We start from the raw sequence: 20,363 nt of genomic DNA on the forward strand, positions 1-20,363 counted from the left end.
CAGCGCCCTGGCCCAGAATGAATCTGGAGAAGGCAGGCTGTGTATCTCTACCTAATGTGGGAATGGGCTGGGAAGGCCCTCAAGGAGGCCTCAGGCGGCAGAGACGGGCCTCTGAGAACTGGCTCTGCAGGGGGAGGGTGGGGCATGTGCCCTGGCTGGAAGCCCAGCTGCCCCACCTCCCGCATCAGCCAATCTGGGGGCGGGGGGGGGGGTGCCGGGCCCAAGGCCAGGGCACTACCCAGCTGGCAGTCCCCATAGGCACCTGGGCAGCAGGAAGGGTGGGCAGGAAAGAGGCTCAGACCGTGTGTACAAACATAGATTCTATTGGGGCAGGAGGAATGGGGGAGGAGGGATGAGGGATGCAGGGCTGGGGTCAGTCCTCCTTCAGGCTCCCGAACACGGCAGCCGGCACACTCTGCTGCTCCAGCCGCACCTCTGGGAAAGGAGAGAGGCCACGGTCATTCCGGGAGGGGGGGGCCCCACGGTCATTCCGGGAGGGGGGGGCCCCCCCCACCCCCAACCCCCCCCACCCCCAACCCCCCCCCACCCCCACCCATGCCTCCGCCAAAACGTCCTGCCCACCTGGCTGGCCCCCTACCGTTGGGTTCCAGATCCATCTCGTCCTCGTCCTCGTCCCCCCCTAGCTCTATCTCCTCCGGGTTGGCTTGCTGGGCCAGCTCGGCCAGCTCCTCCCGGGATGCATCGCTCCTGGGGGTGGGCAGGGGTGAGGGAGGGGATGGGCAGGGGTGAGGGAGGGAAGGAGGGACAGGGCAGGCGGGGAGGGAGGGAGGGAGGGGGCAGGCAGGGGGGAGGGAGGGGGACGCGTGCCGCTCAGCCTCCCCGCCACCCCTGCCCCCGCACCTCACAAACAGGATCTTGCTCTGGGCCCGCGGCGGCTGGTCCCGCTCGGCCTCGGCCGCCAGCTGCTCTGCCCGCTGCTCCAGCAGCTTCATGTCGTCCATGCCGCTCTGCCCGGGGGCGAGGTCGGACACTGGCGGGGGAGCGTGGGGGTCACACACCAGTCTGCCCAGGCCACACCCGCGCTGGCCCCTGCCACAGCCCACAGGCCGCTCTGCTCCTTACCGGGCACCCCACCCCCATCCGTCCGAGGACCCAGCCCTCAAGGAGTTCCCAGGTTCGGCAGGGGGTAGGGAGGTGGGGGGGTAGGGAGGTGGGGGGGTGGGGAGGTGGGGAGGTGGACGCTCAACGCTCTCAGACCAGGAGGTCAAGGGCGGGCAGAGAGCAGGGGCCGGGCCCTTACTGCGGGTGCCCACAGCTGCTCACCGGTGCCCGTGGCGCTGCCCGACACCTTGAGCATCTGCGAGGCCATGAAGTTGACCTGCGTGTTGTACGTGGCCTGCACGCTGCGGCGGATCCGCAGCATCTCCCGGATGGTGTCCTCGTTGCCGTGCCGGACCTCGAAGTCCTTCCACGTCTGCCAGAAAGCCCCGGTGGTCTGTGCGGGGTGGGGCGCATGGCGTGAGCGGCTGGCTCGGCTGCAGCCTCCGTCACTGCCCACCCGCCCGCCCGGGCCCACGCCCTACCCGGGGGTCACAGATCTGGGAGCAGAAGCTGTAGATGGCCCGCGCCCGGTCGATCTCGCCGAGCTTGCACTCCATGTCCGCGAACCGCAGGCACATCTCCCGGGCGTGTTCGTCCGACAGGACCTGGGTGGCGGTGGCGAGGAGGGGGCAGGGCGTGAGCGGGCTCCCTGCACCCCGGGCCCTCCGGAAGGCTCCCGGAGGTCCCACGTGTGGGGGCACGCTCAGAGCCTCTGGCCACCCCCGTTCCCCGCCCCGCCCCACAGGGCACCTCGATGGCCTTCTGGTAGATGCCGCGGGTGTGGGTGACCCCGTAGATCTCGGCCGCACGCTTGATGTAGATGTTGAACATGTCGTACTGCTGGGCGGGCTCCACGGCCCGGGTGGCGCGCTCGTACACTGCCATGGCGTGCCGGGCCAGGCCCCACTCTTCCTCCAGCTGGGCGTACAGCAGGTACAGCGCTGAGACACGAGGCGGGGGGGGGCACGGTCAGAGGCTGGTGCCCGGCCCCAGACAAGCCCTCCCCCGCCCGGCCCGGCCCGCCCGCCCGCCTCACTCTTCGCGTATTTGGGAGGGCAGCCATCCAGCGCCTGTTCGAAGAGGTCCCGCGCCCGCTCCAGCTTGCGGCCCCCGTAGCGGGCAATGAATTTGGTCAGGTAGGTGCTCCAGATGTCAGACACGTTGGGCCACTTGAACAGCGAGATGCCACGCTCGTACGCCTGCCCCGGGAGAGGGTGTCGTGTGTGGGAACCCAGGGCAAGAACACGTGGCGTCCAGCCTGCCAGGAGAGTCCCCACGTCTCCCTCGGGCTGGTCACGGCGGCCCCTTCCCCGTCCACCCTGCCCCACGATCACGGCGCCGTCAAGGGGGCCTGTGCGTCTCCCTCAACGGACCAGGACTAGGACCTACCAAGTCACCGGTAGGTAACCTTATGGGCGGGGGAGTCGGGGGGGTCCTCAGTTCTGTGGACACTGGAGCCCACGGCCTTGGGAAGAGGTTCCCATGCCCGGGCCAGGGACAGGGCCGGTGTCACTCAGGCCGGGGGGGGGGGGGGGGGGGCGGGTGGCACACGTGTATGTCATCTGGATACGTGCGGTCTCCGCCTAGAACCGAAACCTCCCAACAGAGAGGCAGGGCCTCCCAACACGTGCACGTGCAGGACCTCACGTACCTACAAGCTGTCACACAAGCAGAGGAGGGACAGCCCGCACACACCCGCCGCCCAGAAACAAGACTCGGTGCCTGTTAAGAGGTGAACTGTGTCCCCCAAATTCCTGTTGAAGCCACAACCCCAGGACCTCAGAATGTAACTGGACTTAGAAACCAGGCCTTTAAAGGGGAAATGAAGGGGAGTCGTTAGAGTGGGCCCTAACCCGAGATGACTGGAGTCCCTGTGGGATTAAGACACATACACACACCGGTGGGAAGACAGCCGCCCGCTAGCCAAGGACAGAGGCCTTGGGAGAGACCAGCCCCGCCAGCACCACAGTCTGAGATTTCCAGCCCCCAGGACGAGGACGGTATGTCTCTGCTGTCTGAGTTCCCTGCTCTGCGACACCTTGTTAGGGCCACCGGAGCACACGGACACAGCGGCCGGGGCCCCGGGACAGGAGACCCCGCTGTCCGGGACCTCCAGATCAGCCCCCCTCACCTTGAAGCTCTCCTCGAAGTACTTGTGCTCCTCCAAGAACATGGCGTAGTTGATGACAATCTGGGGCGTGGCGATACGCAGATCCAGGATGCGGTCGTAGACGGCCTTGGTGGACTGCGGGGCAGCAGCAGGTCAGGGCACGTCCGGGGCAGAGACTGTGGCCCTGCCCCCGGCTCCACGCCGCCACGGGCCCTCGGCCCCCCGACTCACCTGGAAGGTGCCCAGGCTCTCCTCCAGGTCGGCGAGCATCGACCACACCTTCAGGGACTTGTACACGCGGTTCTGCACGGGCTCCGAGCCGTCGAAGTACTCGGCTCGGCGGGCAGGCAGCGCGGTGGCCTTCTGGAGGGAGCAGGCAGCAGGGCGGGGGCTTGGGGACAGCCGGACACGGCCACACAGCACACCACGCCCCCGCCCTAACATGGGCTCGCGTTTACCCGCAACAGCCGCAAAGCCTGGTCGTAGTTCTCGTGCCGGAGCTCCAGCTCGCCACACTCACACCACACGCTGGCCAGGTCGTCCACCTGCTTGAAGCTCACCTTGGTGGCCTTCTCCAGGATGATGCGGGCCTGCAGGGGTGGGAGAGGGCAGGTTGGGACCCTGCCTCTCTGGCCCCTGCCCGCCCCCGCGAGAGTGCACGTGTCTGTGCCTCCTGGGTCCTCTGGCCGAGCACACGCCTCTACTCACACACGCGCAAACCCACACACGCAGGGCACTCACATCGTCCAGCTGCCCATTGTCCTCGTAAAACTTGGCAAACGCGACCCACAGTGTGTGGGGCTTGCCTGTGGCCTTGAAAGGGTCCACCGTCTGCACGGCCTCCGTGTACGTGTTGATGATCTGGGTGGGAAGGATGGAGTCAGGCTGGACGGTCGGGGCCCAGCAGGCAGGGGAAGGGGGCTGGGGTGGGGCGGGGCGTCACACACCTCCCGGGGGCGGCCCTGGTGCAGGGCCACGCGCTTGTGCCACTCGTGCACATGGTGTGGGTTCTGGCGCAGCAAGACGCTGTTGAGGAGCAGGGGCCGCCGGCCAATGAGCTGCTCGAAGCGGGCCAGGCGCAGCTCCAGGTCCACGTCATCTGCGCTCGAGATGGGGGCGGGGCCTCAGCACAGCGGCCCCGCCCCCACCTCTGCACCACCAGGGCCCCGACTGTCCGGGGCCTGGCAGACTCACTCCACTGGCCACTCCGGCCAGGGATGCAGCGCTAGTCCCGGCTACTCACCAAAGTTCCACCCACGCCGGCCTCCCTCTGTCGTGCAGACGCACCTCCCCCGTTGCTGTCCCTTGGGGCTCTCAGAGCCCTGCCTGCCGGCCCAGCCCTCTCCCCTCACCGGCCCAGGCCTGCCTCACCTTCCTCCTCCCGCCCCAGTTCTGAGGCCGTCTCCATCTTGGCTGCGATCATGCTCTCCTCAAACTGCGCGTAGCTGTCGAACACCTGGGTGAAGTCGCGCACGGTCATCACAGTCCGGATGGCCTCCTCGTACACGTCTCGAGCCTGTGGGCACGGGCGGGGTAAAAGGAAAGTGCTGGCTGGGGGGACGCGAGGGCCTGCCCGCGTGGACGCAGGGGACCTGGCCGCACTGCCCGGAGCACCGACACCCAGCAGAGCCACAGCCGCCCCCTGCCCTCCCCAGTAAATGGTGACGGTCCCCGTGCAGAGTGACTACGAAGCTCAAGGGAGACACGTGTGAGGTGGCCGACGCCCGGTTAAGACTCGAGAGGTGACCGACCCCGACGCCCCCACAGGTCCCCGCTGCGGGGACCCCGGACTTGGCCATGGAGGGCCCCACCCCACTTCTGAAGCTCATGTTCTCCCGGTCACTCCCGCCCCTAAGCTTGGGCCCCATCCCTCTACCCCTGTTCCTGGCCAGTCATGCTCCACTGTCCGCCCCACCCCGGCCGCTGGCTCCGCCCGCCTCCTGACCAGTCCCCTGCCGCCAGCCTCAGCCTGTGGTGGCCTGAAGGGTTTCTGTGAAGCATGCAGCCGGTCCTGCCTCCGTCCTGCTCACGCCTGGCTGGCGGCGCCCCTCAGCAGGGCACGGCCGACCCCTCAGCCCGCAGGGCGCTCCCTCCCCTAGCCCGTCAGCGGCCCCTTCTCTGCTCCAGCTCCTCTCGCCTCCTCTTCCACGAGGCCCCGACGACTCCAGCCAGCAACTCTGGGGATCCGTCCGCCCCACGCACCCCCCTATTCCACTGCCTGACGACAAGCAAGCTAACGTGGACGAGAACACTGACACCTCGGGAGTGACCGCTGTGTCCGGCACCTGCGTGGCACCCGCCCACTCTCCCCTCGTCGCCTCCCGTGCCTGCGCACCTTCTCGAAGTGGCCGCTGCGGATGTAGTAGTCAGCCAGCGAGCACCAGAGCTTGCCCAGCTGGTCGGTGAAGCGGGTGAGGCCCCCGCGGATGATGGCGTCCACATTGAGTGACTGCACCTTGTCTGGGTTCTGGGAGATGAGGTCACAGAGCTCGTGCCACAGCTGCGGACCCAGGAGGAGTCGTCTCAGCCCTGTGCCCCACGGGGGGGGGGGGGGGGGGGGGGGGCAAGCCTTCCTGCCCAACCCCATCCCCCCACAAGCCCACCTGGTAGTTGGACTTGCCAGCCTTGGACACAAAGCGCTCGTCGTTCACCACGGTGGCCAGGCGCTGCGCGGCTTCATCCAGCCGGTCACTGGACTTGAGGTACTCGATGTACTCCTCTGCACTCTCGGGGCTCAGCTGGGCAGCGGGCGGCCCCACCAGCAGTCAGCGGGGCCGCAGAGCCACCCCGCCGTCCCCCCAGCTACCACTCGGCAGCTCCGGGTCAGCCACGCACCGCTGCCCTGACCCGGCGCCAGCCCTGCCGACCCAGCCTTAGCCACACGTGTCCCACCCGGACCCTACCAGTCCGGCCTCAGCCCCACGGGGGCAGCCTTGACCGGCGGTCCAGCCGAGGCCCCGCCAATCCGGTCTGGGCCCCTCTGGTGCAGCCCCAGCCCTGACCGGTCTGGCTTAGACAACAAAGGCACAGCCGGCACGGTCCGGGCCCGGCCTTTACCCCAAGTCCCCCAGCCAGACAGCGCGGTGCCGAGTTTCACAACGTACGACAGCTGTTAGAAGCGCGAGGGGGCGGCACCCCCCCCATGCTGTTTCCGCCTGGAAACATTCCCACAGCCGTTTGTCTCCCACTCCCTGCCCTCCCACGGTTGTGGTTTTACTGGTTTAAAAGATGTGACCAGGAGGGGCGCCTGAGTGGCTCAGTCGGTTGAGCGTCCGACTTCGGCTCAGAGTCTGTGAGTTCGAGCCCCACGTCTGAGCTGTTAGCACAGAGCCTGGAGCCTGCTTCGGATTCTGTGGCTCCCCCTCTCTCTGCCCCACCCCTGCTCATGCTGTGTCTCTGTCTCAAAAATAAAAACATTTAAAAAAAATTAAAAATAATAAAGAAGCAGAAGAGGGGGATGCTTGGGTGGCTCAGTCAGTTGAGCATCCGACTTCCACTCAGGTCATGATCTCACGGTTCAGTTCGTGAGTTCGAGCCTCATGTCGGGCTCTGGGCTCACAGCTCGGAGCCCGGAGCCCGCTTTGGATCCCGTGTCCCCCTCTGTCTGCCCCTCTGCTGTTTGTGCTCTGTCTCTTGCATTGTCTCAGAAATAAACGTGAAAAAAAAAATTTTTAAAGATGTGACCAGGAGACGTGGTCAGCTCGTGGGCACCTGTCTATCCAGTTAGATCAAAAGCTCCATGCAGGCAGGGACTGTCTTTGTCACACGCTGTCCCAGCACTTGTCTCAATGCGAGACATGCAGCAGGTGCTGGCAAATTATTTGGAGGGAAAACAAATCGCCAACAAGAGCCTTCCCCGCCTCCCGTCTGTCGGGTGACGCCCCTCGAGGGGCCAGTGTCCCAGTAAGCCGGCGCTGGGAACCTCGTGAAGCGGCCTCTCGCCGCTCGGTCCCGCCCCACCCCCACAGGCGTACCTTGAGGAAGCGCCGGTAGCCCCGCACGGCCGTCTCAGGTAGTGGGTGTGAGCGCAGGAAGCGCAGGTACAGGGGCCAGATGCGAGAGTGCTGCGTGATGGGCAGTGCCCGGAGAGCGCGGTCGAAAGTGCGGCGGGTGTGTGTGATTCGGCCCTGGTCCATGAGGAACTGGCAATAGTCCAGCCACAGCCGTGGCATCTGGAGGCGTGGGGGACGGGCAGGGTCTGAACCGCTGGCGCCACGGCTCGACCACAGAGACGGCACGTGTCCTGTGGCCAAAAATGCAGCAAGACCCGGGACCCCGTCCTCTAGGGCTAATCCAGCTCAATCTCGGACACACCGAGGCAACAGGACTCCAATCCCCCGGTCCCCGTCCACTTGCACCTCCCCCTCAGCGCTCGCCCGGCCTCTGCCCCGCCCCCCCCCCCCCCCCACTCCCACCTTGTGCATGAACACAAAGGCCCTCTCGTGGCAGTTGTTGACATCTTCGTAGGCCGGGTCGGTCACGCAGCGATGCTTCACCTGTGCCCGGCGCGCCTTCAGGTATCGGTACCAGAGTTTGTAGCTGGGGAACGCGGGAGGGGCAGACAACGACCGGTCAGCCTCACATACCCCTGGAACCCTCTGCCCTGCGCCGGGAAGTGACTGCAGGGCAAAGGGGCCTGGGGAAGGACGGCAAGTCTCAGCATTGGGGGGCACGGGCCAGGACACCAGGGAAGGTGTGCTGAGCCGTCAGGGGACGTACACTTAGTGCCCGAACGACAGCCATCACCTGGGACCTACTGGCCAGTTCCGTTACGGCTAGATTAGGTGGGGTGGGGTGGGGGGCCGGGCAGGGCGGCTGGGACCGTTCCCACCTGCAGGGCAGCAGCTTCAGGGCCCGCTCGTACAGCTGATTGAGCCTCGGCTTCGGGGCACCCTGCTTGAACTCAATGTAGCGGAGCCAGCATTTGACGGAGAACTGGTTCCGCATGATTTCCTCCTCGTAGGGGAGGTCCTCTTCCTCCTGCGGGAGCCAGGGAATGGGAAAAGAGAGACCTGAGCTCAGAGCCAGGGCACCAGACACCCACATACCAGGACTCAGGTTTGGATTTCACTCCTCGAAATCTTACTGCCCACAGTCTGACCCGGGTCATCAGACTCCTCAACCACAGGGTTCCGGGCCAGACTTGAGACTGTCATCCAGACACCACTCTTTTGGCCCTCCCAGTCAAGCCACCTACCCTCTGGCCCAGGTCACCAGATTTCTCAGACTGCCCGTCCACTGCCAGGTCTCTCTGGACCTGGACGCCAAGCTTTAACTCCGCACAACACGCCTCTTCCTAAACACCAGGCCTTCAGCATCTCAGGCTCCCGCTATCCAGAACTACTCAGCTGTCCCAGAACTCGGAAAGTGAACACGGAAACCTTATTTGACATGAAGTCAGGAAGCCCTGAAGGGGGCACTCCGATGCCTACCATCTCTTTGTCAATTGCAGACCCCCCCCCCCCCCCCGCAGGAAGAAGGGCACCTTGCGTTCCCAACAGAAAGAAGCTTACTTTACTACCCCAGCAAGATTTTCTCCTTGCCCAGCAACAGCCCAGCCAATGAGAAACCGCCACAGCCCAGCCAATGAGAAGCCATCACCACCCTGAACTATCACTTTCACCTAACAGATTTTCCTTCAAACCGGCCCCTCCTAGTTTACTCCTTTTTCTCTATAAAGTGACGTTACTTGGGCACCCAGGTGGCTCCGTTAAGCGTCCAACTTCGGCTCAGGTCATGATCTCACGGTGTGTAAGCTGGAATGCTGCATCAGGCTCCGTGCTGACAGCAAAGAGCCTGCTTGGGATTCTTTTCCTCACTTTGCCCCTTCGGCACGTGCACGTGCTCTCTCAAAACAAACAAACAAGTTTTAAAATAAAATAAAGTGATGCTCCTCTCCTTTGCTCTCCGACTTGCCTTCGGTTTTGCCATAGCTTGCATATCCTGAATTAAAATTCCTCTGTCGTTCCTAAATAAACCCACTCTGCTGATAAAATCACTGGCAGTTTTATTTTCCAAGTCGACAGAAGCTAGACCTTTACATCAGAAGGAGACGTATGGACCAAACCCCAAGCCTCCCCAATACGAAACACCAAACACCTGTGAAGATGCTAGGCCTCTACAGACACACCTCACACATACTGCTGGTTCAGCCCCAGGCCACCACGATACACATCACAATACAGCAAGTCAAATGAATTTTCTGGTTTCCCGACACACATAAAAGTTATGTTTACACTGCAGTCTATTAAATTTGCATTGGCATTATGTCTAAAAAGTGTTATAACTCGATTAAAAGATACTTCCTTGCAAAAAAAGTGCTAACCACTACTTGAGGTTTCAATGAGTTGTAATCTTTTTTGCTGGTGGAGGGTGGAGGGTGATGGCTGCTGACTGATCAGGGTGGTGGCTGCTGAAGGTTGGGGTGGCTGTGGCAATTTCTTAAAATAAAACAAAATAAAGCCTGCCACATCAACTGAATCCTGCCGACACGAACAACTTCTCTGTAGTATGTGACTCGGTTTTTGACAGCACTTGAAAAAAATTTTTTTTATTTCTGAGAGTGAGAGAGACAGAGCACAAGCGGTGGAGGGGCAGAGGGAGAGGGAGACACAGAATCCGAAGCAGGCTCCAGGCTCCGGGCTGTCAGCACAGGGGCTCGAACACGGGGCTCGAACTCAGAACTGAACTGCAAGATCACGACCTGAGCCAACGTTGGGCGCCCAACGGAACCACCCAGGTGCCCCATCAGTTTGACAGCATTTTACCCACAGCAGGCCTTCTTTCCAAATTGGAATCCTCTCCAACCCTGCTGCTGCTTTGTCAACTAAGTGTATGTCATATTCCCTCTGTGTCTTCTCCGCACTGGGAGCAGCTCTCTGGCCACAGCCCCTCATCCTCTGAAAATGTCCGCCTGTGCAAAGTTCGTCTCCGCCCCCTCCTTGGTCAGGAGCACCTGTCAGCTGTTGAGCCGATCACTGTCTGCAGTGGCATTAAAACCCCCAGAGACACTGACAGATGAGAGCCTCAGCAGCTGGGCAGCCCCACGTCCCCTGACCTCACTTATTCCTAGCCGCAGTTTCCAAACCAGTGTTGCTTCAAGGGACATCGACACAGCAGCCAAGTTCATTGGGACTAGGGCTGCCACAGTTGGGGTGGCTGGCTCTGGGGCTGGAATTGGGACTGTGTCTGGGAGCCTCATCACTAGTTATGCCAGGAAGCCCTCTCTGAAGCAACAGCTCTTCTCCTCCACCATTCTGGGCTTTGCCCTCCCAGAAGCCACAAGGCTCTTCTGCCTGATGGCGGCCTTTTGTATCCTCATCGCCATGTGAAGGAGCCATCTCCACCTCCCATAAGTTTTTCTCCTGTGTTTCGTCTGCCCTGTGCGTTCCTTTTCCTATACTTCCCCAGGCAGCCTGGGGAAAGTGGTTGGCTCAGGGTTTGACAGAGGAAAGATAAATACTGTACTAACAAGAACAAAATCGTTTATGTCACATTCTAGAAGCTCTGTTGCCATTTCAACAATCTTCACAGCATCATAACCAGTAGATTCCATCTTGAGAAACCCCCTTTTTTTTTTTGCTCATCCATAAGAAGCAACTCCTGGCTGGGATGCCTGGGTGGCTCAGTCCGTTGGGCGTCTGACTTCGGCTCAGGTCACGATCTCGCAGTCTGTGAGTTCAAGCCCCACGTTGGGCTCTGTGCTGACAGCTCAGAGCCTGGAGCCTGTTTCGGATTCTGCGTCTCCCTCTCTCTCTGCCCCTCCCCTGCTCACACACTGTTTTTCTCTGTCTCTCAAAAATAAATAAACATTAAGAAAAAAAAAAAGCAACTCCTCATCCTCATTTTATAATGAGATTGCAGCAATTTGGTCCTATTTTCAGATTCCACTTCTAATTCTGGTTCTCTTGCTGTTTCCATGTTTCCGCCACATCTGTCGTTACTTCCTCCAGTGAAGTCTTGAACCCCTCAAAGTCATACAGGAGAGTTGGAATCAACTTCTTCCAAGATCTTGTTAATGCTGTTATCCTTACCTCTTCTCATGAATCAGAATGTTCTTAACGGCATTTAGAGTGGTGAATCTTTTCCAGGAGGTTTTTAATTTGCTTTTCCCAGATCTATCAGAGTAATTACTATCTAGAACTGTAACCTTATGAAACGTATTTCTTGGAGTGCCTGGGTGGCTCAGTCGGTTGAGCGTCCAACTTCAGCTCAGGTCATGATCTCACAGCTTGTGAGTTCAAGCCCCATGTCAGGCTCTGTGCTGACAGCTCAGAGCCTGGAGCCTGCTTCGGATTCTGTGTCTCCCTCTCTCTCTGCCCCTAACCCACTCACATTCTGTCTGTGTGTCTCTCAAAAATAAATAAACGTTAAAAAAAATTTTTTTAATGAAACATTTTTTTTTACGTTTTTAAAAAATTTATTATTGAGAGACAGAGAGACACAGAGCATGAGCAGGGGAGGGGCAGAGAGAGGGGGAGACACAGAATCCGAAGCAGACCCCAGGCTCTGAGCTGTCAGCACAGAGCCCAACGTGGGGCTTGAACTCACAAGCTGTGAGATCATGACCTGAGCTGAAGTCGGATGCTTAACCGACTGAGCCACCCAGGCGCCCCAAAACGTATTTCTTAAATAATAAGACTTGAAACGGTAGGGGCACCTGGATGACTCAGTGGGTTAAGCGTCTGATTTCAACCCGGGTAATGATCTTACAGCTCATGGGTTCGAGCCCTGCGTCGGGCTCTGTGCTGACAGCTCAAGAGCCTGGAGCCTGCTTCGGATTCTGTGTTTCCCTCTCTCTCTGCCCCTCCCCTGCTCATGCGGTCTCCCTCTCAAAAATACATAAACATTAGGCAAAAATTGTTTTTAAAAAATTGAAATTACCCTCTGATACATGGGCTACAGAAAGGATGTTATGTTAGCAGGCGTGAAAACAACATTAATCTCATTGTACATCTCCATCAGAGCTCTTGGGTGACCAGGTGCATCGTCATGGAGCAGCAACATTTTGAAAGAAATCTTTTTTATGAGCAATAGGTCTCAACACTGGATTTAAAATATCTAGTAAATAGTGTTCTAAACAGACATACCATCATCCAAGCTTTGTTGTTCCACTTACATAACACGAAACGGATTTAGCTTAATTCTTTTCTTTTTAAAATTTTTAACGTTTATTTATTATTGAGAGACAGAGAGACACAGAGCATGAGCAGGGGAGGGGCAGAGAGAGGGGGAGACACAGAATCCGAAGCAGGCTCCAGGCTCTGAGCTGTCAGCACAGAGCCCGATGCAGGGCTCGAACTCATGAACTGTGAGATCATGACCTGAGCCGAAGTTGGTCGCCTAACCAACTGAGCCACCCAGGCGCCCCTGATTTAACTTAATTCTTAAGGGCCCTAGGCTTTTCAGAATGCTAAAGGAGCAATGGCTTCCACTTCGAGCCACCAGCTGCATTAGCCGGACAACAGAGTCAGCCTGTGCTTTGAAACGCTGAAGCCAGGCAGTGACTCCTCCTCTCCAGCAATGAAAGTCCTGGCAGGTCTCTTCTCCCAACAGAAGGCTTTCCCATTTCTGTTAAAAGTCTGTTCGGTCTGTGCAGTCACTTCATTAACTATCTTAATGAGATCTTGCGATCGACTTGCCACAGATGGCTACATCAGCACTCGCTCCTTCATTTGCACTTTGTGATGGAGACGGCTTCTTTCCAAACACCTCAAGAGCCAACCTCTGTTAGCTTCCAAGTTGTGTTCTTCAGCTTCCTTACTTCTCTCAGCCTTCGCAGAACCGAAGGGTTAGGCTTTGGCTGAATGAGACTTTGGCTTAAGGGGATGCTGTGGCTGGTGTGATCTTCTATCCAGACCACTGAAACTTTCTTTGTAACAGCAAAGGGCTGTTTCGCGCTTTTTTTTTTTTTTTTTATCATTCACGTGTCCGTCACTTCTAATCTTCTCCAAGAACTTTTCGTTCGCATTCACAATTTGGCTACTGGTGCCAAAGGCCTAGTAGCTTTCAGCCCCTCTCAGCTTGCAACGTGCCTTCCTCATTAAGCTTAATCATTTCTAGCTTCTGATTTCAGGTGAGACGGGTGACTCTTCCATTCACTTAAACACTTAGAGGCCACTGTAAGCTTAGTAATTTCAAAGTGGTTATGTCTGAGGGAGGAGGGCGGCCCAAGGAATAGCCTATGAAGCCATCCCAAAACACACAACAATTATTAACTTCCCAGTTTTACATGGGTGTGGCTCTTGACGCCCCAAAAGTCATGAAAAAGTATGAAATACTGTGAGATTACCAAAACGTGACACAGAGACATGAAGTGAGCAAATGCTGCCGGAAAATGGTGCCAACACACTTACTTCATGTAGTGTTGCCACAAACCTTCAATTTGTGTTTAAGAAAGAAAGAAAAGAAGAAAAAACCCCACAGTAGCTATAAAGTGCAATGAAAGGTCGTATGTCTGTGCTCCAGATACCAAGTCTTGGGACTCTTCAGAATCCCAATGGCCACTGCCTGACCACAGTTGACTCCACAGTTCTCCTAATCCAGACAGCAAACCTTCGTTCCACAAACTACAACGCTCAGGACTTGACCTAGGCCGTTACTCAGAGCACCAAGGCTTTACCACAGAAACCAGAACCCCGGCCTGATCACTATGCCTTAATTCCAGACTCCGGACTTCTACAAGATTTCGCTATGCGATTCCCCTCCCCCACCCTCCCGCGCGCTCCTATTTCCACCAAAGGTCCGGACGCCAGGCCCTGAACCTCGACTGCAACTCTTAACTCAGACCACTTGGACTCCACTTTTGCTCCTGGACACCCTGGTCCGTAGGTCCTGCCCTCGAGCGGACAGAGCTTTGGCCCAGACACCCCAGGCGACCAGGCCCCGAACCCCTGAAGTATCCAAGCCCAGGTTCTCCCACGCGGGCCACCCCCGGCCCCGCCGCGGACTCACGAAAACAAGGTCCGGCCGCTCCGGCCGCGAAAGACGCGCCATCACCACCATTTTCCTGGCTATCCAGACACGGGCAGAAGTCGCGTTATAATGACGTCTCCCGCTGAAGGCCCGCCCCCCAGGGCCAGACCTATTTCCTATTGGTTGAACCTTTTCCGACCGAGCGGACGACGTTTGTTGACTTTCGCGTGGACGGCTCCAGGGACCGGAAGCAGAGAAGAGGCTCCCGAAGATGACGTCATCTTGAAAGCTCCTCGACCAATCAGCTTCAGTAGTGGAGCCCGCGAACGCCCAGTGAGCTGCTGTCTTGCTGGAGGGTTGACCTTGGGCGGAAGCGGCTTTGTAGCCTAGGAGAAGCGAGATGGGGGTGAAGCTGGAGGTGTTTCGGGTCAGTGATCTTCGGAGCAGATGGGCGGCTGGGTTCTTCCCGGATCTGACGAGGAGGCTCTGAAAAGCGGGGATTCCAAGAGAGAGGGAAATCTGAGAAGACAGCTTCTGAGTTTTGAGAGGGGTCTTTAGGGTCGGAAGCCTAGAGGAGGGGGCGCCGGGTTAGGGGGCTCTGGGAGGGTTGGTGGGAGGAAGGACCTCTGAGAGGAGTGATCTGAGGAAGAGGTTCCAAGAAGGAAGACTCCAGACGCTTGGGGAGCTCGTGGGGCTCTGGGTGGCATGTGTGTTTCTGATAGGGAGACGCCTATGTTTAGAGAAATAGACTAAATGTAAATAGTGAGGCCTCCTGGGTTTGGAGGTGTTTCAGAGATCCGACGAACGGCTGGGTAATGAGGCCTCGGGCAGATGCTTTTGATTGTAGTACGAACTTTTGTATTCTGAGTCGGGTGCGTGTGCGTGTATGTGTCTTTCTCTGAGAAGGAGTCTAACCCTAACCCTAACCCAGACTCGGAGGGGGCTTTGAGGTCTCTTAAATTATTACTATTATTATTATTATTATTATTAGGGGCCTAGGCTTTTAGGTGTGAGGCTTCTGTACCCTTGGTGGGAGTTCAGGGGTCCTTGGGGGTCCCGAGGAGGTCCCTGGCTCTGCGGGAGGATGGTCCTCCAGGCTCTGAGCAGCCTGTGCACACTGCGGAAGGGGTTTAATCCCTGGCTCTGTTCATTTACCCCCTGCCCTTCTAGATGACACTCTACCTCACCTTCCCTGTGGCTATGTTCTGGATTGCCAATCAGGCCGAGTGGTTTGAGGATTATGTCATACAGCGCAAGGTGGGCATAGACGAGAATATTCACGGGCTCATTCCAGGGGGTGGGGGAGAGCGTGGGGCACCAACCTGCTGGGGAGCAATGTTTGCCTTCTACGAACCGACCCTGCCCTGGGTGGGGGGTCTCCGGAAGCTCCTGGCTCCTGCTTCCAGCTGTTACTTTGTCCCCACAGAGGGAGCTGTGGCCACCTGAGAAGGAGGACCAGGTAAGTAACATACTCTTCTGCCTCCTGAAGGGATGGGGGTGCCTGGGTCCCTGTGACCATAATGGGTTTGAGTGAAAATTTTACCCCCAGTCATGAAGAAGGAGAATTGAGAGCAGAGGGGCATATGGTTTCCTTAGTGCCCTCTTCCTGGATGAAACCGATCCCACTTAGACCCTGGTTGTAGTTGGCACAGGGCTTCCAGTGTAGATGATGAACTCTGAAGCTGTGGCCTAGGGGAGTAGGGGGCAGGCCGGGTGGTGGGATCGGGGTCCAGGCCCCTGAGGTGTGTGCCCTCTTCCCCCTTCCTTCCCGTTCCACCCCCAGCGCCGAGAGCTAGAAGAATTCAAAGAGAGGATACGGAAGCAGCGGGAGGAGAAACTCCTTCATGCCGCCCAGCAGAGCTCCTGAGTCCTAGCCCCTCCACCCACGAAATAACACACACGCGGTTCCTTGTTTCTCGTGGAAGTGTTTTATTGTCTGCTTTTAGGGGCCAAGTAGGGCCCAGGACGTGTCAGGCCCTCAGGGGGCTTGGGTCTGGGGCTGGGGGCTGCTGTTCCGACGGAAGCTGAGAGCACTCGGATCTTGAGGGGTGAGGAGGGGTTGGGGGCTGAGCGTCCCGGCTCGTTTCTGCATTCCGTCCTGCAGATGAAGAGGGGTCAGTGAGAGGGAGGAACTTTTCAAGTTTACTTACTTATTTTACAGGAAAGACAGACAGTGCAAGTTGGGGAGGGCAGAGAAGAGGGGTCAGGGAGAGAGAGAATCCTAAAGCAGGTTCCACACTGTCTGCGCAGAGGCCGATTCGGGGCACGAACCCATGAACTGCAAGATGATGACCGGAGCCAAAATCAAGAGTCAGACGCCTAACCGACTGAGCTGCCTAGGCGCCCCTTTTTTTAACTTTAAAAAAAAGTGTACATGTGTGCATGCCAGCGAAGGGGGGCAGAGGGAGAGGGAGAATCTTAAGCAGGCTCCCATGCCCAGCGCAGAGCCCAACGGGCTCGATCTCATCACTGTGAGATCATGACCTGAGCTGAAATCAAGAGTCGGGGGCTTATGGAGGCTCTGAAAAGGGGGGATCCCAAGAGAGAGGGAAATGACCGGCTAAGCATCTGACCTTGGCTCGGGTCATCATCTCACAGTTCGTGAGTCACAGCCCCACACCAGGCTCTGTGCCAACAGCTCAGAGTCTGGAGCCTGCTTGGGATTCTGTGTCTCCCTCTCTCTCTCTGCCCCTCCCTCGCTCGTGTTCTGTCTCTCTCCAAAATAAATAAACATTTAAAAAAATAGTGAGTCGAGGACTTAAACGACTGAACCACCAGGCACCCCCATCTCCCAGCCTCTAGGCACCTTAGTTACTCAACACTTAGGGTGGTATTTGGGGTTTTGATCAGAACCCAGGCTGCTGTGATTTTGTGTGTCATAGACACACAGGAGTGTATGGATGCGTGTGTCCTTGGTATGAGCGCCTGTGCCCTCTTCCTTGGAGGGAACTTCCCCAGGGAGGGGGGCTGTTCATTGTCCTCTCAGACACCCTGAGACATGGAGGCAGGAGTCGCGAGTTCCAGCCATGGCTCTGACATTAACGTGCCCCCGGCCTGACCTTGGGCCCCACCCAGCCCCATCGGGGAGAGCCTCTGTCATCCCACCTGAAGCTGGGTATTGGATTGACCAGGGTCCTGTGACTGGCAGGGACATAGGGTGGCAGTCTTACCAGGCACTCATCCCTAGGGGGCAAGTCATGGGTAGGTGAGGGTGAGGCCCCATTTCCTCCTGGCTGGGGGTGGGAGGCAGGGTCTCGGCTCAGCCCCAGCAGGAGGTCACCTACCTTGGGGCCTATGGGCTGGAAGCCAGGCAGGGTGCTGACTGTCACACGCTGGTCATCCATACGGCGGCCCTGGGTACTGGCCAGCATGTCCATGAGACTGTCCATCTCGGGTGCAGGGCCACTCTCTGTGTTAAGCAGAGGCATGTGGGGATGAACGTATGCACAGACTGCAGGGCATGCGGCCCAGCTGAAGCCCCCAACCTGCCTCTTCACCCCCACTCGTGCTCTCTAGGAAACACGCTCGTCTCTCCCCCCCCCTCCCCGCCCCGTCCCTTGCCCTGGGTTCCCAGGTGCTGTCGCAGATTCTTGCCCACGGGCCCCCCAGACGGCCACTTCCCCGTACCCCTACGGCCTGCCCTGTTCGTGCCCCCCCAGACATCACACCGCTCCCATGCACCCCCTGCCCGCTCTCACGGCTCTCGGAGGCCGGGCCCGGCCCCGCCTGCAGTGAGCACCGCTGCTCCTCCATCCGGTCGCCCTGCACGTGGGTCAGCAGGTTGAAGAAGCCCTCCTGGTCTGGAGAGCCAGCCTGGGGGACAGACACGCTCAGTCCAGCCGGCCTCTCAGCTGGGAACCCCTCCCCTCCCCTCCCGGGCTCTCACCATGGTCCCGCCGACGTGCTGCTCTGCAGAGCTGCTCAGAATGAGACCTGAGCCTCCTTCCCGAGCCCGGCCCCCGCCCCAGGGGCCCGGCCAGCGGGGCCACTTCACGTGGTGCCGCCTCAAGGGAGAGGCTGCGGGTGCCAGCATCCTGACGTCCTAAATTGGGGCCTGACGGCAGGGGAGCCTGGGGGCTGGGATGCGGGCCAGGGAAACATATGAGGGGCTGCCCCCAAATCTGCATCTCCCACCTCACAGGGGTCGGCACTGAGAGCCCCGACCCCTGCCCTGGGGCTGGACTAGGCACGTGGACCCTCGTGCCCACCAGCACTTCCTTGGGCCGTGGCAACTGGGTCAGGGGTCCCAGGAGACCTGCCTGCTAATTAGGTGCCCTACAAACTAATTAGTCTTGTCATTCACAGGCCCTTGAGTTGGGGGTGTGTGGGGGTGTGCTTACCTTGACGCAGGGGCCTGAGCTCCCGTCCACCTTCTCCTCCTGGTCCATCATGGTCCCCGCTCCCCTCCCCTGGGTCTCCCTCTCTGCTGGCCTCTAACCCGGCCCTGTGCCGGAGAAGGCTTTTTAAAAGATTGTGACGTGGGGAGAGCGGATACCCAGCCCCAAATCCCCAGCTCACGCCCCATCTGCTCCCACCCAGGCTTAAGCCCCATAAAGATGATCCAGATCATTGTTTTTGCAAAAGGATGCCGGTGCTGCTGTGGGGGTAGGAGGCAGGGGGACCCGGGTTTGGACCTCGCCCAGCAGGATTCACTGGGCCGCAGGGCCTCTCAGGTGGGGCTCAACAGCAAGCCAGAGCAGCGTCCCCATGGTGGGGAGCGGGGACTGGCTGGCCCCATCGGGAGAGCACGGGCCACCAGGGCGGCTCGGGCAGGATGTGGAGCCCCCCAGTGGGAAGCAGTGCAGGATGGCATCAGCCTGCTGGAGGGGCGGTTGTCATCTGCAGGTGCCGGGGGAAGAAGCTGGACCCCAGGACCACTGAGGTGCCGCCAGGCAGACTGGCTCCTTCTGTGTCTCCAGGCCACGCCTCCTGGTCACTGGCCCTGGGTCCGGCTGCCCACCACAGGCCCTGAGACAAGAAGGTCTGGGATTTCCTGTCCTGTCGCCAGTGTCAGGTTGAGCTGTCTCCTGTGATCTGTCATCTCAGTGCCTGGGGACCGGAGGAAAGGAGGAAAGTCCCTGCCCCCTCCCCCAAGCAGCTATGGCTTTCTTTCAGTGCCCTGGGAGAGGATGCCACTGGGAGGGTGTCACTGGCACCCCATCTCCTCCCCAAGATGCCTTTCTGGAAACCAGTTAAGATTTCTTCTTGGAATAAATGGGCCACACCGTCCCCACACCTCCCTAAGCGCGAAGCTTGGTCCTCCTCCCCAGGCAGCCCCCCCTCCCCACCTAGGGCCCACGTCTACACCCCCTCCACAGCCCCAAGTCCTCGATGCCAACAGGATGCCCTGCTCCTCCGCGGATGTACTGGTCTTCTGGAGCCGCCTTGACAAAGTCACAAACTGGGTGGCCGAGAGCAACAGACATTGTCGTACAGCCTGAAGTTGAGGTGTGGCAGCACCATGCTCTGGAACGTGTGTGTGTGTGTGTGTGTGTGTGTGTGTGTGTGTGTGTGTCCTTCCTTTCCTCTCCCCGGGTTCTGGTGGTCGCAGGCAGCCCTTGGTGTTCCCGGGCTGGGAGCTGCAGGACTTCAAAGTCTGCCTCTGTCATCACACGACATTCCTCTGTCCTTGTCTGCACAAGGCCGTCATAAGACAGGACACCAGTCACATTGCATAAAGGCCCACCCCTACTGCAGTGTGACCTCCTCTTAACTAATTGCATGCGCAACGACTCCATTTCCAAATAAGGTCACAATCTGAGGAACTAGAGGTTAGGGCTTCAACCTTTTTTTGGTGGCGGAGGGTGGACAGGATACCATGCAGCCCATAAACAGCCGGGCACCCTGGTCACTCTCACAGTGTATAGTAGGAGGTGGTAGGCCCTACAGACTTTCACCCCCAGGGGACAGGCTGAGAGGCTGGGGTGGGGGGTCTCCCGGTCTCCCAACAACTCCCTTTGCCCCTGCAATCCATCCTTCCCCTCCGGAGCTGCAGGGACCCCTTCCTTCCCCTGCTCAGAACTCAACCTTGGCCTCCATTGTCCTCAGGAGACAACTCAAACACCTCCGAGTAATGGAATGTTCTAAAATCGGGGGTGGGTGCGCATCTCTGCGTCTGCTACAAGGCATTGAATTGTCCAGTCTCAGTGACTGATGTGTGTGGTAGGTGAATGATCGCTCAATAAAGCTTTGAAAGAAAGAAAAAGAGAACAGGGAAGGGAGGAACAGAGGGAGGAAAAAATGAAAGAAAGCCCCAAAGCCCCACGTAGAGTAACCA

General features: G+C 58.8%; 3 protein-coding genes and 1 pseudogene across 8 annotated transcripts; 2 read left to right on the forward strand and 2 right to left on the reverse strand.

Annotated features, from left to right (window-relative positions):
• Positions 1 to 307: 307 nt before the first annotated feature.
• XAB2 (XPA binding protein 2) lies at positions 308 to 14,247 on the reverse strand. Its single transcript, XM_086699180.1, has 19 exons — positions 14,126 to 14,247; positions 8,004 to 8,152; positions 7,588 to 7,711; positions 7,147 to 7,344; positions 5,776 to 5,910; positions 5,508 to 5,672; positions 4,544 to 4,688; positions 4,120 to 4,271; positions 3,914 to 4,033; positions 3,631 to 3,762; positions 3,404 to 3,535; positions 3,194 to 3,307; positions 2,099 to 2,261; positions 1,813 to 2,003; positions 1,545 to 1,667; positions 1,285 to 1,456; positions 862 to 991; positions 599 to 708; positions 308 to 435 (listed from the first exon to the last, which is right to left on the reverse strand). The coding sequence occupies exons 1-19, from the start codon at positions 14,174 to 14,176 to the stop codon at positions 374 to 376; spliced, it is 2,568 nt and encodes an 855-aa protein (XP_086555306.1). The 5' UTR covers positions 14,177 to 14,247; the 3' UTR covers positions 308 to 373.
• Positions 10,023 to 10,503, forward strand: LOC112852589 (ATP synthase F(0) complex subunit C2, mitochondrial pseudogene; annotated as a pseudogene).
• Positions 14,248 to 14,379: 132 nt separating the features above from the next.
• Positions 14,380 to 16,000, forward strand: PET100 (PET100 cytochrome c oxidase chaperone). The gene is made up of 4 exons (XM_025916157.2): positions 14,380 to 14,513; positions 15,257 to 15,343; positions 15,513 to 15,545; positions 15,870 to 16,000. Exons 1-4 carry the CDS (start codon positions 14,487 to 14,489, stop codon positions 15,951 to 15,953), a joined length of 231 nt encoding a protein of 76 aa, XP_025771942.1. The 5' UTR covers positions 14,380 to 14,486; the 3' UTR covers positions 15,954 to 16,000.
• PCP2 (Purkinje cell protein 2) lies at positions 15,992 to 19,745 on the reverse strand. Of its 6 annotated transcripts, XM_086699184.1 has the most exons (6): positions 19,454 to 19,745; positions 18,427 to 18,530; positions 17,973 to 17,995; positions 17,785 to 17,899; positions 17,371 to 17,495; positions 15,992 to 16,184 (listed from the first exon to the last, which is right to left on the reverse strand). In XM_086699184.1, the coding sequence occupies exons 1-6, from the start codon at positions 19,693 to 19,695 to the stop codon at positions 16,065 to 16,067; spliced, it is 729 nt and encodes a 242-aa protein (XP_086555310.1). In that variant the 5' UTR covers positions 19,696 to 19,745; the 3' UTR covers positions 15,992 to 16,064. The 6 variants fall into 6 exon arrangements, with proteins under 6 accessions (XP_086555310.1, XP_086555312.1, XP_086555315.1 ...); XM_086699186.1 differs by lacking the exon at positions 17,973 to 17,995 and having other exon boundaries at positions 19,454 to 19,737; XM_086699189.1 differs by lacking the exon at positions 17,973 to 17,995 and having other exon boundaries at positions 17,785 to 17,848; positions 19,454 to 19,736.
• Between the last annotated feature and the right edge of the window lie 618 nt (positions 19,746 to 20,363).

This window comes from Puma concolor, chromosome A2 (genome assembly GCF_028749965.1).
Source record: "Puma concolor isolate L17-30 chromosome A2, mPumCon1.1.hap2, whole genome shotgun sequence".
NCBI lineage: Eukaryota > Metazoa > Chordata > Mammalia > Carnivora > Felidae > Puma > Puma concolor.

What these genes read in the sequence shown, in the direction of transcription:
- XAB2 (XM_086699180.1), bottom strand. Translation starts at nt 14,176, where the DNA reads ATGGTGGTGATGGCGCGTCTTTCGCGGCCGGAGCGGCCGGACCTTGTT. An exon ending in GCAGCGGCCACTTCGAGAAG is followed by an intron (nt 4,689 to 5,507) that starts GTGCGCAGGCAC and finishes CCGTGCCCACAG; the next exon opens with GCTCGAGACGTGTACGAGGA. An exon ending in AGAGCCTGGGCACCTTCCAG is followed by an intron (nt 3,308 to 3,403) that starts GTGAGTCGGGGG and finishes GCTGCCCCGCAG; the next exon opens with TCCACCAAGGCCGTCTACGA.
- PET100 (XM_025916157.2), top strand. Translation starts at nt 14,487, where the DNA reads ATGGGGGTGAAGCTGGAGGTGTTTCGG. An exon ending in ATTATGTCATACAGCGCAAG is followed by an intron (nt 15,344 to 15,512) that starts GTGGGCATAGAC and finishes TTGTCCCCACAG; the next exon opens with AGGGAGCTGTGGCCACCTGA. An exon ending in CACCTGAGAAGGAGGACCAG is followed by an intron (nt 15,546 to 15,869) that starts GTAAGTAACATA and finishes TTCCACCCCCAG; the next exon opens with CGCCGAGAGCTAGAAGAATT.
- PCP2 (XM_086699184.1), bottom strand. Translation starts at nt 19,695, where the DNA reads ATGACAGAGGCAGACTTTGAAGTCCTGCAGCTCCCAGCCCGGGAACAC. An exon ending in GCTCAGGCCCCTGCGTCAAG is followed by an intron (nt 17,996 to 18,426) that starts GTAAGCACACCC and finishes GCAGCTCTGCAG; the next exon opens with AGCAGCACGTCGGCGGGACC. An exon ending in AGCACGTCGGCGGGACCATG is followed by an intron (nt 17,900 to 17,972) that starts GTGAGAGCCCGG and finishes TCTGTCCCCCAG; the next exon opens with GCTGGCTCTCCAGACCAGGA.